Genomic DNA, 17,960 nt, shown 5'->3' with positions numbered 1-17,960 from the left:
ATAGACCTCAATAAATGGTAGCACTTAAGGCAAATGTTAAAGATTTTCAGTTATTAAACTGAGCTCTAATACCCAAAAATCAAAGGTTAGGTAAAGATATCTACAGTTATAATTGACCAAAAATATAATAAATTATGCTATAAATGATAGTTTTCAATGGAGGTAAAGCCTCATTATGTCTTGAAAACTTTCTTTTAATAGCGATGAGGTAGAATGAGCACAGAGACTAAGCAGTAAGGTGAAAACAATTCCTAGAGTCCAGCCTTTAGACTATGTTCTGAGCATCTCTATATTGCTCAAATGTGACTCAGATTTTTTTAAGTCCCTTTAAAACTGAATTTTAGTGCTGAACTTAACTTTCTGAGTGTTTTCCCAACAAGTTATAACCTGCTTCTGAAGTCTACAGAACATCTTCTAGGTGTTTAACTAAACTTGATTTATTCTTATTCTTTTTTTTAGTTTTTGGGTTACTCCTGGCTCTGAATGCAGGAATTCTGGTGGTGCTCAGAGGACCACATAGGATACTGAGGACCTAACCAGGGTCAGGTTTGTGCAAAGGCCTTACCTGCTGTACTATCTCTCCAGCCCCTGATTTATTCTTTAAACATTCACTGAATGCATGTAGCTTGGTCCTAGGTGTCAAGAAGTCAGATATTACTAAGTTGAATTGGGAGCAGAGATGTAGAAAAGTGTTATAGGGACTGACTATGATGAGTCTGTACAGTGGCCCCTAGTCAGGGACCAGGATAAGAATCACAAAGACACAAGCTGGATATTAAGGGGGAAATGAAGACTGCAGCAGAAAAAAAGGAGAGAAGCCCCATGGGACAAGTTTAAATGTCTATGATATATTTTAGCATTGCTGGAGTTAGAGTAGGGGTGGTAGGAAATAAGGCTAGAAAGTGGTCAGGGGCCAGATCATGAAGAGTCTATGAAATAGGGGTGGTACTGCATATTAGGACAGATTGTTCTAAAGCTGATAAGCATGGTGGATTAGAGTAGTGATTCTTAATGTCTCAGATCACAGAACTTCTTTTAGAAAAAGGTATCCACACAGAAATAAAATATTGCTTACAACTGCCTGGTCAGGAATAGGACAGGGAAGAAATAGCAATTATGTCTTAACTAAGTAAGACACAGTAGAGAGTAAAGAGACAAATATTAGAACTCTTATCAAGAGATAAATAGATTTGAGAAATGAAAGTCATGAGTCCAGGATAATTCCCAGATTGGCTTGTGGTTTAGACAAATAAGAAGGCAGTGCCACTCATGAAGAGTAGATTGTAGATGAGGGAATGGCTTCTATATTAAAAATCATTGAAGCACAGGTGTCTTTACAACATTTCAATAAAGAAGTTCATCAGGAAGCTAAATATGTCCATTCTTTTGATGACTCTTGTGATGATATTTTGTTATGATATTCAACTACAAACAGGTTTCTAAATCTGTTAACACTTCTGAATTGAGACAAATATGCCTCTATTTGGAGAAAGGGATCCAGAAATGGCAGAAGAAATTAAAATTCACACACTCAAAATTGTTTCACAGTTCTTTACTAAAAGAATAGACTTTTATTAAGCGCTGTAAGTTTCTTTCCATCGGCATTAACAGAACAACAGACTAATTTCCATCACAGAATAACTTGGAGACATTCTAGTTCCTTTATGAAACATTTCCACTAACTCCCACAGGTTCCCCTAAGAAGCATCCATTCTAACTTACATTAATAAACTATGGAGCTTTTGTGGTAAGGTGGGCTCAAAAGGCAGGGAATTTGGAATTTGGGAGTGAGGAAGAGAAATACATATTATCCATCCACTAAGCACACTGTCAAAAGCACAGAAGAGATTTTAACACAGGAAAAAAAAACAATTAAAGAATTTCTTACTTTTGTCAATAACATCATTTATCAGGGAGCACTAAGAACCATTGACTCCTTGCAGTTAAAGTTTCTTTACCTAGAATGTTACTCTAAAAATAAAAGAGAAATGAATAAAATAAAGGGGGTGGGGTGAGGGGAAATGTCTTCTGGGAAGTAACTGAAATGAAACACTCAGATTTGGCAGTGTTATGACAGATTAATAAGATCTGAAATATTTAGTTTGCTTCATTTACATAAAACTCACTAGTCATTAGTTACTACCAACACAGACAAAAAGAGCATATATAAAAGTACAAGAGCAATGTCAAAAGCTAAAATGCATATCCTAGCACAGGGGGCATTTTTACTTTGCTTTAAATTGGAAAAAATGATTTTGAAAAACATGAAGTTATCTTCTTTGAACATCAAAATAACCTTTGACAATATTAATTAGTGGCAACAGGGAAACAGGTGCACTGAGCTCTATTTGCACCAGCAGACTATTGCAATAAGCCAGGGAAAAGAAAATGGAACATCAAATAAAAGAAGATGCCAAAGTCACAGGAGGGTGACACACAATGGAAGTGAAAATTTACCCCTCCCCAAACCCCAAGTATATTTAGGAAAAATGCATCAGGAAGTGAACAAGTATAATGATAAAACCTCAGTAGAATTACACTAGCTACTTTAAACTGTGGTCTACTTGTACCGTCATTTAAAAACAGGTGGAGGGGATTTCTTTGAAGCTGAAAGGGTAGCACTGACATGCCCAAAGGATCCTTCTAAGGATCCGATGGACTGGATCACTATAATCAAACAGTTACTTCCACATTCTTTCTACCCTACATAAGTATTCCTCCCCCCACCCCCCCCCCACCTTCTCTACCCTCCCTAATGCCCCATCCAGTTGTTTTTCTCAGTGATCAGAACATGTTAATGTTACTTGGCCAACAATGCCAGAAAATCAGAATGGAGACAAAAGTCAAATGTTACTAGCCAAAGCAAGTGTCATTCCTTGGGCTTTAATGTCTACCCAAAGTCCTACTGGCTCAGAAAGAAAAAAAATGTAAGTGAGCAAAGAAGTTTGTCAAGCCTGGTACAGACCAGACTGGCCATTGATTGAATAAGAATGGGAATTATCGGCTGACCCCAAAACCCATCAGCAGAAACTAAGAATTGTAAGTAGCTGGGGAATCAGGTGCATTTGCTTGTGACTCTACAAGGAAATGAGTCATTTCTAGGGCTTCCAATATGACTCTATCCAAGAAAGGTCACATCATAGTCAGAAATGGAATCTCAAGTGAACAGTAACAGTCTCTTAAAGTGGTACTCAAAGCAAAGATCAGAACAGTTCAACAATTTGTCCCCCAATGAGAAAAAGTTCCTTCTCTAGTAATGAACTCAGTCTTTATGGCTTCTAAATTGTGTATTTTGAGAGATATATAAAATTAGAGTTCTTTCTAGTAATTTTTCCAAACCCAAAATGCTGAATCCAAATAAAAATCAAGATTGGAAGTGAGCTGGGTTTTATGTTGGGCCTGGTAAAAGTGGAGGTGTGTAGAAAGGAAAATAGCAAAAATTTTTGGCAAATTTGAATCATCCTGTCAAAGCAGCAATTTTATTTCTCACAGTAAATTCCGATTAAATAAGGAACCTTAATGCTGTGAGCGTTAACAATACTGTCAATGATTGTATCAAATAGTTTCAAGGTGCACAGAAGCAGCAATGGAAGAAATACCTTTCTATATAACTTCAAGCACTTTCCATTAGAAAATGAGATTTTCTTTAGAGTTAATTCAATGAAGATTAATACTTCTATTTACTTGTAGAACTCAAGGGTTCTTCCCTTTCTGGCTCCAGAAACACAATTCCAAGCCATCTAAGTCCACTACTAAATCCCTCTTCTGTTGCATATAGAGGTCACAAACTTTATGATAAGGTTGGGCAGGTCCATGAAAAGAGGGGGAACCAAGTCAGGAGAGTTGACACCAAAGAGAAGATTTTTGTATACTCTTTTTCTGATTATATCCGTCTAGGTGTGCACAGCACTCTTGTCATCTTGCTTTAGTTTTACATAAATGAGCAGGGGGAGAAGTATTATAGGGCTCCTTTCCCCTGCAAATGATGGGTTCTCTTAAACTGGGTCAGAATAGGATTAAACAGTCTGAGACTATTTTCAGTCTCTCATGATACACTTGTTCTAGTGGACAGTGAGCAAACAGCCTTCTGGAGAAAAATTACCAAGGACTGCTAATGGTTAAGATGCATGGGGTTTTTCAAAGAGAGAGAAAAACCCTGCTAAAAGTCTAGTCAGTTGTATTCCTGTAGAAATTATATTTCTTGGGCAAGATTATCATCTAGCCCAAAAGGAGGTGTGGGGCTAGAAAGAAGCCTCAATTTCTGAACGAAGACACAGTGCTTATCTGCTGTGAGCCATGTTCCCATCCCTCATACTTAAGCTACTGAGGTGGGAAACAGGAAATACAAGGTAACCTTAAGAATATCTCTGTGATAAGAATGAACAGCTGTTTTCCTTGTCCTAGCTTGAGTGCGGCTCCAAAGGGGCTAATAACCTTTTACAGGATACCCCTAAAGACCAGTACCAGAATCCTCTTAATTTTCCCTTACAAAGAAAATGAAAAGATCCACTAGTCAAAACATCAAAGAACAAATGAAACAGTCCAGGCATATAAAATCAAATTGTTGGTATCCTCACACCCTGCTTCCCATTTTTCCAACTGGGCTAGTTCTTTCTCCTGCAGTGCTTGATGGCAATCATTTCTAGCCTGAGATCAATTTGATCCTGGATTCCCATATGAGATTTTCTCCAAGTAAGCTGCAAGTCCTATAATCACTTCCCATACTAGTTTTCTCTCCAGGCCTGGATGCTCCTTCATAAATAAATGTCCAATTCTTTCTAATCTTATTCCAAATTCTTTCTTTTACCATGTGGGATGTGAGGTCTCTGTTCAAGAATAAGCTTGTGAAAACTATTTGTTGTTCTGAACAGGAATTCTCTGGAAAGTATTTCTGTCTGCTTTAGAGAAGTCCATCTTCTCATGATTGTGATGGGCTGTGACTTGGTAAGGATTTTCAGGTGTGGTCTTTTGAAAAATACCGCTCCATAGCAGTGGAAGCATTTCTGGGAAATTCAGTAAATCATTTGGGAAATCACCAAGTTGGTATGTATGAATGCATGTGTGTGTGTGCACGTGCATATATATATATTTATATGCACACATACATATTTACACACATACATTATATATTTATATATAAAATATGTATAGATAAATATATGTCTCTTTATATAAAGGGTATGTGTATGTATACAGATACAAACATTCATATATACATCCACCCACATACTTCTATACACATACACACACACGTGGTATTTTAAATTCCCTTTCATACTTGTATCTCATCACATTCATTCCCACCCTTTCAGGATGTGGGCAGTAGGGAATAGATGAACTGCACCACATCATCTAGTTTACAAACAATGCTTTAGTTCAGCAGCAGGAAAAATCTGCCTAGTACTTTTCTATCTCTCTTGAATCGCCCAGTATAAAGGCCATTGGTAGATTCTGTATGTGATTTTAGTGTATACAATAAAAAATGAAACAACACTACCTCACTTCCCTGAAAACATCTACCTATCTGATTGTCAGACCAGAGCTAGAGGCAGTGGTATGAAATCCTGGGGTAGGTGAATTGGGAGAAAGAGTGAAAGGATGTAGATACTGAGAATATATCAAGGCTCCAGTACTTCACAGAGAAAACAGCAAGTCATGAGGTCAAAGACTGTTGACTCCATCACTTCAGGTGTTTTGTAAATGATCATCATGAGAAGGACTCAGAAAAATCAAAGCTGGAACTTTTCTACAGGGCCTCATATGATGTCAGCTTATTTCTGATAGTCAATGCCTTACTAGGGGAGACAAAGAGAATATTGGCACAATATATTCAATTTAAGAACAGGAGGGAGTCTTGCTGCCACTCATCTTTCACCAGAGCTTCCCAAGGGGCAGACCATTATGTAGGCCCAGAGAAAGACAGGAAAGGGGGAAAAATAGATACAATAAGATATTCCATAGAAATCCTGCATAAATCTAGGGTTAGCATTTTTGTCCTCCTCTAACTTGGGCTTAAAATCATAAAAGCATAGGTTTTCCCCTCTTCTGATTAGATGAAGCCATCTTCCACTTGTTATTCCTCTTTCTGCTGTGCCACAGTTCCTATCTTTTGCTCTTGTAAGTGGATCTTCTCCCCATTCTTCACGGAGAAGTAGCGGTTACCATTATTACACATGGTGCTGTCTCTGGGTAAGGCACATTGTGATGGAGCTGGAAGATGATGATCATTCTTCTCTTCTTTGACCAATGTGCCATTGTTTCCATTTACCTGTGAGCGGAACTGGCCTTGATGAGGCTCCAGGGATTTAGAAACTCCATCTGAAGTGCCCTGTTAAAAACCAAGATACTCAGAAGAAATGGTATTCCCAAATGATCTGTTCTTCCTATGCATATTCATAAGCTAACCTGAGAAAACAGCTTTAGGTCATTAAAACCACCAGAAAAGTCAGTTTGTTAACAACTAGTACACTCTGACATTGTTCTTATGACTTGGAGCAATAGATGGATCTGGCCAACAACTGAAAGGCAATGACAACAAACAACACAGTAAGTTTTATAATATATTATTTTAATACAAATAGGGACTTTATTGTGATGAATTATTTACACATAATGAAGCTGAAACTTAGAAACTTTAAAGTCTCAGAAAGTGATAGTGCCAGGATTCTACTCCAGGCTGATTAGTGTCTAAAGACTATTATTTCTTTCTTTTCCTTTTTGTTTGTAGTTTTTGGAATATACCTGGCAGTGCTCAGGGACCATATTTGATGCCAGGGATTGAACCAGGATTAGCAACATGCAAGAACTTTATCTCCTCTATGCACTCTATCTCTCTCTTTCCCCACATCTCTTTCAGTTTAAAAAATATTATCATATGTATTATATATAGTGATTTTTTTGTCACAACCACTGGTTTTAAGGACTTACTTCTGATTTTGCATGCAGGGAAAACTCCTAGAGGTGCTTAAGGAACCATATAGAGTGCTGGGGATCAAATCCAGGTTGGCTGGGTGTAAGGCAAGCAGCCTACCAGCTATACTATTACTCTGGCCCATATATGGTGAATCTCTCTCCTTTTTAGCAAACTCAAGAGAAAAGTAAATTCAAATAAGAAATATTGGAAATATAAAGAAAAAAAAGATCATGGTTCCACAGAATCTTCCAGTTAAAATCAAATCAGCTGTTTTCTTTTAATTCTGCAAACGTTACTTCTATTAAAATCATGATGTGAACTGTAGTACCTCGTGATGCAGTATAGTTTCTCATTGAATACCATTAGAAATGTTATCTTTTGATTAAGTGGTTAGGCATGTCAAGTAATCTGTTACATGTTTACAAATAAGACAAATGAGATTTAGAAAACAAATTGTACTGGAATGCTTGTATTTGTATCCATGTCTTTTGACTCAAAGACCCATTTGTTTCACTATGATACAATACATAATGGAGGTCCAGCATCCAGATATTTTAGTAAATAAAAACTACTAAATTTCATTGAATGAGGACCCATACTAAACACTTTGTATATAATTTCATTTAATACTCATGACAGTTTTGTGATGCATATAGCAATTTCTCCATTTTGCAGAGGAGGAAATTAGAGAACAGAGAGGATAAGTAACTGGTCCACAAACTGGTAAGTGGCAGAGTCAGATTAAAAGCTAGATTATGAGCTGGAGTGATAGTACAGTGGAGAGGGTGTTTGCCTTGCACACAGCCAACCCAGATTCTATTCCTGACATCCCATGTGGTTCCCCAAGCAAAGCCAGGAGTGTAGAACCAAAAGTAGCCCCTGAACATTGCTGGATGTGACCCAAAAAACAAAAAAAAGAAGCTAGATCATATGGTTCTGAAATCTGTACAACTTGGGAGGTAGTGTGAAAAAATGGAATAAAAGATGAAATGAGTAAAATGTCTCACAATGGATGGAGCTAGCCACTTCAGGGATTCAACAAGGAGATCAGACATTACAAATAAATAATGTTATTTTAGAAATACACAAAATTCAAGTGGTATAGGAATAATCTCAAGAAGACTGGTCTAGAACCACTGGAAGGCAGGGAAATATCTTGTTAAGAAAGAAATGCACAGACCATTCTCTAAATGACCTTAAAAGAAAATCTTTGGATTTATACCAAGCAAATCCTCTTAAGTGAGGTGATCCATAGAGAAGCAATACATTTGACTTGACAGGAAATTAAGTAAGTTTTAATGCTGACAATAAGTCTCAGAAAAATGCAGAATTGTTTCAGAATTTCTATTCATTTTCCTCTAGTATTTCAAGAAGTAATCATTAGACTGTAGACCGAACTTCTGATGTGTCATTGTAATGAATGGCCAATGTAAACTTCTAAATAAAGCTGAAAGGAAGGAGGAGGAGGAGGGGGGGAGAAGAAATAAGAAAGAAGATAGGTCTATATTTTGAGAAGATTTTTAAATGAGATGCAGCAATTATCTTTTGCCTTGGAGATATAGTGACTGAACATAAAAAGGAGAGTCAACAAGACAATTTGCAGTAGCTCTATCCGTGGAAGATGCATACATAAGCTATAAACAGTCAACATGAGGATTTCCTTGACGAGGCTTCCACTACAACAGTTATCAGTGACTAACAGAAACTTAAGATCACCTACCATCCCATTTTCTCTTGGTTTCCTCATCTGTAAAATAAAGAGAATAACAGGATCTATTTTACAATTTACCGTGAAGAGTCAGTGGGACACTCCATGTAAAACACATAGATTATTTTATGCTTGTCAGTCTATAAAAACTCAATAAATGCCACCTAATGGTACTTTTCTGACTGCATGCCCCCAAGCAAACCTCTGATAGCATGGCCTCCTTTACAGCTTATGCCTAAAGAGAGAAAGCTGTCACAGAAATAGGTAAGAACATGTGCATTTGAGTCAGCAAAAGTAGGTCTGAGTCTTGTCTGAAATGATTGTTATACTGGAATCAACACAGGGCTTTTTTTGATTTTTTTGGGTCACACCCAGCGATGTTCAGGGGTTTCTCCTGGCTCTACATCAAGAGTTACTCCTGGAGATGCTCAGGGGACCATATGGGATGCCGGGGATTGAACCCATGTCGGCGGCATACAAGGCAAATGTCCTACCTGCTGTACTACTGCTCCAGCCCCAACCCAGGGCTTTAAAGTCAATTAACACAGATTGAAATGTCAACTCTGATACTGATTTGATGGATAATTCTGGGTAACATACTTCATCCCTCTGAGCCTCAGTTTCTGCTATTGAAAAATGGAGGAATAGCTTACATGTATTTGTAAGAGTGCCAGCAAAAGAGAAAGTAACAGTAATTATTTCTTCTGTTTGTGTATCTTTCATTTCCTCCCTCCTATCCCCTTGTTCTCCTCAGCTGTCCAAGACAAAATTATAAATCATAACAAAAATAGGCCTTCATTTTTGGGGAGGAGGGAGGTTTCTAAATATTATAATTTATTAGATGTAATTCAGAGTAGACTGGGGGAAAGCTTAAGACCATTCTGAGACATTAAGAATAATCAGAATGATTATGCCCTTCTACTTCCATATGCACCAAAGACCAAAGTTCAATTTACTATGGAACTCTGGTAGCCATTTAGAAGTTCACGCTTGCCAAATTCACCATTAACCTTACTATGACCTCTTTGGGCTACAGAAAGCACATTGTATGCTAGGTACAGGTATTCTGAACACAATATAGCTTCTGTTTTATGGTGTTTCCAGGGGAAAGAGATGATTTGGCAGTTCTGTGGGTACAGTGCAGGCAGGCTAAACTGATCACTGAAATCAGAAGCAGGATGAAGTTATGATAGCTCCCCTATGATAGCTCCCCTATGCAGTACAGATTTCCATGTAATTTAGCTTTAAAATATAAGAGGTATCAAACAGAAGCTAGATTATATCAAAAAGGTGCTTACTTGTTTATTTCCTTTTTTATGTCCTTTGGATCCTCTACCAGTTTGTTCTTTTCCATGCCTTTAGAAAGTAGGGGAAAATAGTCATGAAGTATATATAAAACCCATTGCCCATTTTATACTTAGTTAACTATTCATCTCTTCTAGCATGTTTGACCATTTTAAGTTAAATGGTCCTTCTCTGAGTTATCACCATAAACCTGTATCTCTGTTACTTCTATAGCACACTGAATTGTGGCTATGTCTTCCTTCAGGTAAAAACTTTGTTACTCAGGCAGAGTATTTAGTATACGTATGATGAATGAAACTTAATGTAAATATGCCCCTTAACTTAATAAAAATATTTACTAGCTTGGATTTTCTTCATGGGAAACTTGACTGACACTAACTCATACCAACCTATTCAAATACATACCCCTTTCCTGGCCCACCGACAGAAACTACTTGCATGCCAAAAGAGCCTCGGCCCCTAGAGGGTCTGCTACCAGCCCACTGGCCCACAACCATTCCAGCAATCTCCAGTTTTCCTCCTTGGGGTGGGATTGGATGAAAACCTGGAAAGATAGGAATAATGGTAGGGATGTCATAATACAAGTAAAAGGTAGAATAAGAGGTGGAACAAAAGATCCTGTATTCCATCTACTTTGACTGTTTTCCATTAATGGTGTCAACAAATTTAGGGAGAGGGGGTTACAGATATGTAAATATCAACTTCAGTAAATGAAGAATGGAAGATTATTTTCAAGTTAGAGGTTGGCACATAGTTAACATTAGATATTTGTTAAGAGAATGAATATCTTAAAATGTAGTTATTGGAAAAACTATAGGCCTAAACCAGTTTGATTCAAATACATATCACTACACAGTGGAGGATTAGTTAAATAGAATAATGGAAAAATAATGAAATTAATGGCAATTTATAAGTAAAAGAATAACAGCAGTTGAAAACCAGAAAAAAATTAAAGACAAGATACTCCCTCAAAACAGGAAATTGAAACTATGTAGAATTTCTACAAAACACAGTAAAACTTTGTAATTTGATATATAAAGAAGTTTTCATGGAATACAGAGTTCTGATAAACCTCTAATTGAGTTTATAGTAAAACCCAAATGTGAATAACCCTTCAATCATTAAGCAGGTTACTGCTAAAAAACTCTTTGTTCCTATAAAAGTTGAAGTCTAAGGAATTAGTATGCCAAATTCCTACTAAGATGGCAAGAAATACTCGCATTTGGGGAATCTCATTGTGGCCTTTTAGGAAGCAGGAGACTCATCACTAGGAGAGAGATGTGGCAATGGTGAAGACCTCCCAAGAATTTGGCTTTACTTAAGATTGTCTTTTCAGGTCCAATAAAGTCGGAAGGCAGAGAAAGAGAACAGTTTATCAACTTCAAGTGATGGAATAAATGGATAGTTTCTTGTTTTTAAGACTTGATCATTACATTCCTTAATAGAGTCTTATCAGATGTTCACTGTTCATCTAAGAATAACTTTTAACTAGACATCCACACTGAGTATTGTGAACCTGTAATATACACACTTCAGCTGATTGTGACCCTCTAATATACACACTTCTGCTCATAGATTTACTATTTTATTATTTTTTCTTTTGGGGGTAGGTGCCAGTGATAGAACCAATGGCCTTATATATCCAAGGCATGTGCTCTACAACTGAGCCACTTCAACCTTTATTATTATTCTTTGTGAGGGAGGGGGTGGGTCACACCCAGCAGTGCTTGAGAACTATTCCTGGCTTCATGCTCAGGCATGACCCCTTGAAACCATATGTGGTACCAAGAATTTGAACAACCTTTGGCAAGATGCAAGGCAAGCACTTTAACCCCTGTACTATCTCTCTGGTCCAAGCTTTATTATTTTAATTTTTAAAGTAATGAGCAAAACACAACAAACTTCTTCTGCCATAGCAATGACACTCTCACCTGATTATAGAATCTCAACTGTTAGAGTGTACCTAATAAAATATTCTGCTTTGCCAGTGGACAAAGATTATTTGAATTAACAGGATCAGTATACAAGCTACCTATGCATAACTATATATTCATCATTGAGTTACAACTAAGTTATCATCATAATTTGTGTATATATGTGTGTGCATGTATTGCAATCCCAGGAATGCAGGAATTATGATTATTTCCTCTTCATGCTTTTGTAAATGTGTTAAGATTACAACCAAAGTAGCAGGCTAATCGTGTACCAAGCTCTTGTCTGCCAACCTTGGTCATTTGTTCTTCTCTCTTATTGTTTTTCCTGCAAGCTGCTAAATCTGCCTATGGGGAATGAGTGACCCAGGCAGACAGAATATATCTGGCTTTAGTTAAGATTACTAACAAGAAGCATGAAGATCTGGTTCACAAGGGTTATAGTCTCTGTCCCCCCCCCCCAAATAATCTCTGGTTTCTGCACCAGCTCCTCACAAATTTTACTGACGAGAGTCAAATCATTAGAGACCAACCATCATCTTACTGGGAGTGAGATGAGGGAAATCGGGGGACTTTATTCCTGAAGAAATTCAATCATCTAAATAAACTGCTCTTCATTGTACACAAGCATACAAGGTAAATGAGATCAGATAGATATATGTAAAACAGCAAATTCTGTCAATACCCTCAGGATGGAATATCATGAAATAGATATAAGATGACCAGTTTTGAGGTACTGACCTGCAACCCCCCGGCTCCTTCCTTGAGGGGGGGGTGGCATTGAGCCCATGGCTCGGGAATAAAGTGGAACAGGGTAGAGAGATGGTACCATGGGAGGCACAAAAGTAGGTGATGGAAGTAGAGCAGAAGGCGGTGGATAATTCATGTTGACTCCTTCAAGGATACTCTGTCTCATCTTTTCCACTTTTGTTGCCAAGTCAGCCTTCAAATGAGGGATAGAAAAATAATAGCAGCTACCATTTTAATAACTTCTCCTATGTTTTGTACTGGGCATTCTAGGTATATTTTTATAATTATATTTCCATTAAGGGATTCAAGGCTTAGAGCTAAATGATTCAAGATGATAAACTCACGAAAGGCATTTTGGCACCAAATTTCTTTCTTTCTTTCTTTTTTCTTTTTTTTTGCTTTTTGGGTTGCACCCAGTGATGCACAGGGATTACTCCTGGCTCTGCACTCAGGTGATCATGGGACCGCCATATGGGATGCTGGGAATAGAACCTGGGATGGCTGCATGCAAGGCAAACACCCTACCTGCTGTGCTATTGCTCCAGCCCCTGGCACCAAATTTCTTATTCTTTGTATCATCATATTAGTTTTGAGCAAGGTTTTGTAAGGCACATAGACAGACATAAGATTTGGTAAAGAGAAAACAAAAGTAATATATACAAAGCCTTTTATAACCTTCTATCCATTTCCAGGATCACTGATCCTAAACTCTGTCTATGAAAAGTCCTTGCTACTAGTCCAGAGATCATCAAAATTGTTCTAAAAGGGCAAGGCAATAAATACAGCTGGTTTTATTGTCATATTATTCAAAATATTTGGGGGGGGGGGTTTGGGGAAACATCTGAAAGTGCTCAGGAACTATTTGTGGCTCTGTGCCACAAATTTTGGTGGTTTTATAAATAGAACTGGAATTGGCTGCCAGCAAGGCCATATTGGATCTGTCACAATTATTTTTTAATTTTTAATTTTTTATTTTTTTGCTTTTTGGGTCACACCCGGTGATGCACAGGGGTTACTCCTGGCTCTGCACTCAGGAATTACCCCTGGCGGTGCTCAGGGGACCATATGGGATGCTGGGAATTGAACCCGGGTCGGCCGCATGCAAGGCAAACGCCCTACCCGCTGTGCTATTGTTCCCACCCCCCCCCCCCGTCACAATTTTTTGACTGCCATTATAGAATAAAAGTAGTCAAAGACAATATATAAATAAATGTGAGTATACCACTGTAAAACTTTACTGGAATAAAAATTTCAGTTTTGGGAATTCTGGGGTAGTTTTCTGATTTCTTAGCTCATTCCCTCTAAATAGATATAGAAGTAAGTCAGGGTTTCTTTCCCTTCCTTCCCTCATATTCTACAAGGTTTCATTGCAAACCCTGCCCCACTTCTCCTGTTACCTCATTTACTAATCTTTCCTATGTCCAAATATAGTCCCTTTAAAAATCATTTGCAAAAGTTACTTACAATTTTTGATAAATGAGGGAAACGAAATTCTAAGAACTTGAAGAGAGGCATATAATATTTTATGGAGTATTCTATGGAAAAGAAATACTCAAGAGTAAGAAGGGAACATGAAAAGTTCAAGCTCATAAAAATAATTTTCCAACTATTATAGTATGTTCATATTGATGCACTGGGTTGTGGGACTATCATTGAACAAATTAAGTTAAGGTCAGACACATTCTTCCACTTTTGATATCTGTCTCTGATCCTTTGTCCTCCTGTTCATTCTTCCCCACAGCAAATGAGAGATAGCATTTAGCAGTTGCCAAACATGCTGATACCTGGCCATCACAGAGCTCAACCAGTGATACTCGTTCTCGGCCTGCTTTAATTAGCTTGCTCTGGAACAGTTTTCCATCAAAGTAAATCCAGGGGCAGCAATGTTCCCAAGGAACTGGCTGGCCACAGGCATCATTGGCAAATAGAGCTGTGTCGACCCCACTCATGAAGAGGGCAGCAAGCTGGATCCCTCGGGCATCCAGTTTCTCAATCTGAAATGATCACAAGGAGAAACTACTATGCATAAATTGTTACAGAGAGATGCCTCCAGACCCCCACACCAGGCTAAACCCCATATCTAGGGCAGCCTGGGGAGGGGGCAGGTGAGTCCCCTCCACCCACTTCAAAACAGAACCCCAGCAGCCAAAATCCCTCAGAACCATCCCCACCATGCTCACAGCCGATCTCAACAGGCTTGAATGAGCCTCATCCATGAGTGAATCTGCTGAAAACCTCAAAGTATGGGGGTTATAAATGAAATCTCTAGATTCTCCCAGAGTTGGGGAGGAGGGATCTTTCCTCATCTCCCTTTCCTTCCAGGAGCCTGGCAGTCACACCCACGAACTGCCTACGGGCACTATATAAGATCATTAATGGCTATGATCCAGAGACTCACATATAGATCTCAGAAGAGATCAACAAGCTGCAGAGATGCCTCTGCACTCCAAAGTCACTATTCAGTTGAAAATTTAATTCTACCTGTATCACCCTATTTAAAATTCTACATTTCCTGACATCTCATACTCTACACCGCTGATATACCAGGAGTAACACACCACATTGGATCGGGTGCAAAGAACTGATCTCGATAAAAAAATATTAGCACATAAGGCTCAACCTGTAACAATATATTAGTAATCTCTTATACAAGGGCTTAATGGCGCCAGTCTGAGATACAACAATCTTCACACACTTTCTCCTAAGGAAACGTTTTTTGATCATTTTTAGCAGATTATTTATAACAAGCAATACAAAATAAATTTAAATTATTTAGGGCCTGCTACTGGGGCAGGCTTTGGTGGTGCCTGGGAAAATTCAAAATATTGGTGATGGGAAGTTGTAATGGTGGTGGGATTGGGGTTGGAATATTGAATATAATATATTACTGCGAACAACTTAATTTTTATAAAATAAAAATTAAAAAAATAAAGAATTGGTTACAATTAATAAAAGAGAAAACTTTTATTTTCTGAAAAAAAGTTTAAATGAGGACAGAGCAAATCACCTTGAGTTCTTGAAGCTGATCTGGTTCATAAAGTTGGGAAGATACTGCCTGTGCAAGGAAAGTGTCTAGCTCATGGCGATGCAGGATTCGGCCACCAGGCCACTGAACCATGTACCTAGGAAATAAAAGCATCATTATTAAGGCAATTTATTTATTAATTTCACAATACTTATAAAACTAAGATTTTTTTATAGGTCATGCCCTTATGCTAGCTTTTGGCAACTCCAGTGGAATAAAGAGTCCTGCCTTTGCTTACCTGCAATCTATGTGATACAGAGTAAAGACATATATACAAACAATGAAAGGACAGTGAAAGACAGAAGAGAACAAAGTACTACAAGAGCATAGAAAAAAAGCTAAGCCAGAAGAGTAAGGGAGGACACCCTCAAGAAAAAAGGAAGAGTGCAGTTTCCAAGAACTTATAGAAATTAGTGCAACAAAAAGTGGGAAAGGACATTTTAGGTTGAGTGATAAATATGCATGAAGGCTTAGAAGCATAGTTTTTAACACAGTATCACTGTATCATTGTCATTCCGTTCATTGATTTGCTCAAGTGGGCGCCAGTAACATCTCCATTCCATTTAATATGCTGCAACCAAGCATATTTCTAGTGACAGAACATTCCAGGGAAACGTTAGAAAGAATGCAGGCTGTATCATAAAGGATCTTGAAGTCAGTAAAGAGGACTTTGCTTAATGCCATTTTGTTGATATTTTGGTTATTAAGTTTAGTCAAAAAATATCCTATAGAAACAATACAGATATTATATATATATTATATATTATATGCACATATATGTATATATAAACACATACATACAAATGCTAGAATATTACTCCGTTATAAGATGAAAACTTGCTTTTCGCTACAATAGAGATGGAGTTAAAGTGTGTCATGTTAAGTAAAATATTTGATCATCTCACATATATGTGGTATATAAAAACACAAGGAATGGACAAGGGAATGGACAACTCTTGATGACAACATACCCTACACTTTTGACTATAGAACTGAGGTTACCAAGTGGTACGGGTAGGGGTACAGAGTGGGGTGTTAAGAGGAGGACTAAAAGCGACATGAAAGGACAATGGTGGAGGGTCTTGGGCATTTTGGTCATAGTGAAGGTGAACTAACTTTGTATACCAAAAACATAAACATAAACACTATTGTAGGGTCAGGAGCAATAATATAGTGGGTAGGGTGCATGCCTTACAAACAGCCAACCTTGCTTCATTCTCCGGGATCCCATATGATTTTTTGAGCATTGTCAGGGGTAATCCCTAAGCACAGAAGCAGGAGTAAACCCCAAGTATTGTTGTGCCTGGCCCCAAAACTAAAGCACCCCAACAAACCACTATTGTAGCCATACCTCCTCAACTAGAATAAAAAAAGAAAATAAATCCTAGCAATACCGAACAAAAGGACACCATTTGAAGGTCAGATTTCATTATATGATTCCTTTAAAGTCATAGCCCCTAAACACCTATTGATGGAACAGGCCCACTTCCACATATTAGAGAAACTGCTTGCTCCTTTCCCCTTCCAGGTAAGGTTAAATGCCCTGGAATTGACATCCCAGGAGCCTTTTAGGAACCAGAAGCAGATTACCCTCTCGGGGACCAACTGTGTCCCAGCAGCCTCCACACTGGACTTCTGCAGAATCATCAGACTTACATCATATCAAAGACCCCCTGCTTCCTCCTCCACCCTTCCAGGTGAGGTTAATTTCTCAGTTGGCATTCCCAGGGCTATTTTAGAATTGGAATAATATTCCTTTCCCTTCCAGTGGGGTTCCAGCAAACTTGTGCCTGATATTCACAGTATCAGCAGGCCCATCTCCATATCTTAAACCCTCTCTTTGCCCCTTCAAATTCTTACTTGTATTCTGAACATATGTGGCCCTGCAAAAAGCTCTACTCATCACACCTCACACTGGTCACAGCCCCTGTCACCCGGTGAAGACAGGCAGGGAAAGAAAAAAGTTACACCTAGCCTAACACCTCAGAGACTCTCAAGGGGACTAACTACAAATATTCAGCACAGCAGGAGCATAGCAAACATAATAGGGAAGATGCACAGAACCCCACCAAGCTCAATAAGTGAAAATAAAATGGAAAACTCCATCAGCAATAGCCAATCTAAGCTCTCAGAGAATGACTTTAGTGACACTATCTTGAGAATTTATAATGAGTTCCAAGAAATAATGACACAGGTAGTCAGCAGAGAACAATAAAGTAGGATAGCTGAAATGAGGCAACTACACTCAAATGACAGAAATGAAGAGTATGGTAAGGGATATTTAAAGAATGTAATAGAAGATTTGAAAACAGAATAACAGCGGCTGAG

At 38.1% G+C, this 17,960-nt stretch overlaps 1 protein-coding gene across 1 annotated transcript in view; it reads right to left on the bottom strand.

The window, feature by feature from the left end:
* Window positions 1-1,537: 1,537 nt before the first annotated feature.
* FAM120C (family with sequence similarity 120 member C) overlaps window positions 1,538-17,960 on the bottom strand; it is a 200,961-nt gene continuing 184,538 nt past the window's right edge. The window contains exons 11-17 of the mRNA XM_056129974.1: window positions 15,615-15,729; window positions 14,392-14,601; window positions 12,599-12,800; window positions 10,332-10,470; window positions 9,920-9,977; window positions 8,634-8,660; window positions 1,538-6,328 (exon numbers count right to left, since the gene is read on the bottom strand). Of these exons, the coding sequence (XP_055985949.1) occupies window positions 6,074-6,328; window positions 8,634-8,660; window positions 9,920-9,977; window positions 10,332-10,470; window positions 12,599-12,800; window positions 14,392-14,601; window positions 15,615-15,729 (1,006 nt within the window). The 3' untranslated portion in view covers window positions 1,538-6,073. The remainder of the gene's footprint in view (window positions 6,329-8,633; window positions 8,661-9,919; window positions 9,978-10,331; window positions 10,471-12,598; window positions 12,801-14,391; window positions 14,602-15,614; window positions 15,730-17,960) is intronic.

Source organism: Sorex fumeus, unplaced genomic scaffold (assembly GCF_029834395.1).
Source record: "Sorex fumeus unplaced genomic scaffold, SorFum_2.1 ptg000073l, whole genome shotgun sequence".
NCBI classification, from domain to species: Eukaryota; Metazoa; Chordata; class Mammalia; order Eulipotyphla; family Soricidae; genus Sorex; species Sorex fumeus.
This window is presented reverse-complemented; position numbering and strand designations above follow the sequence as displayed.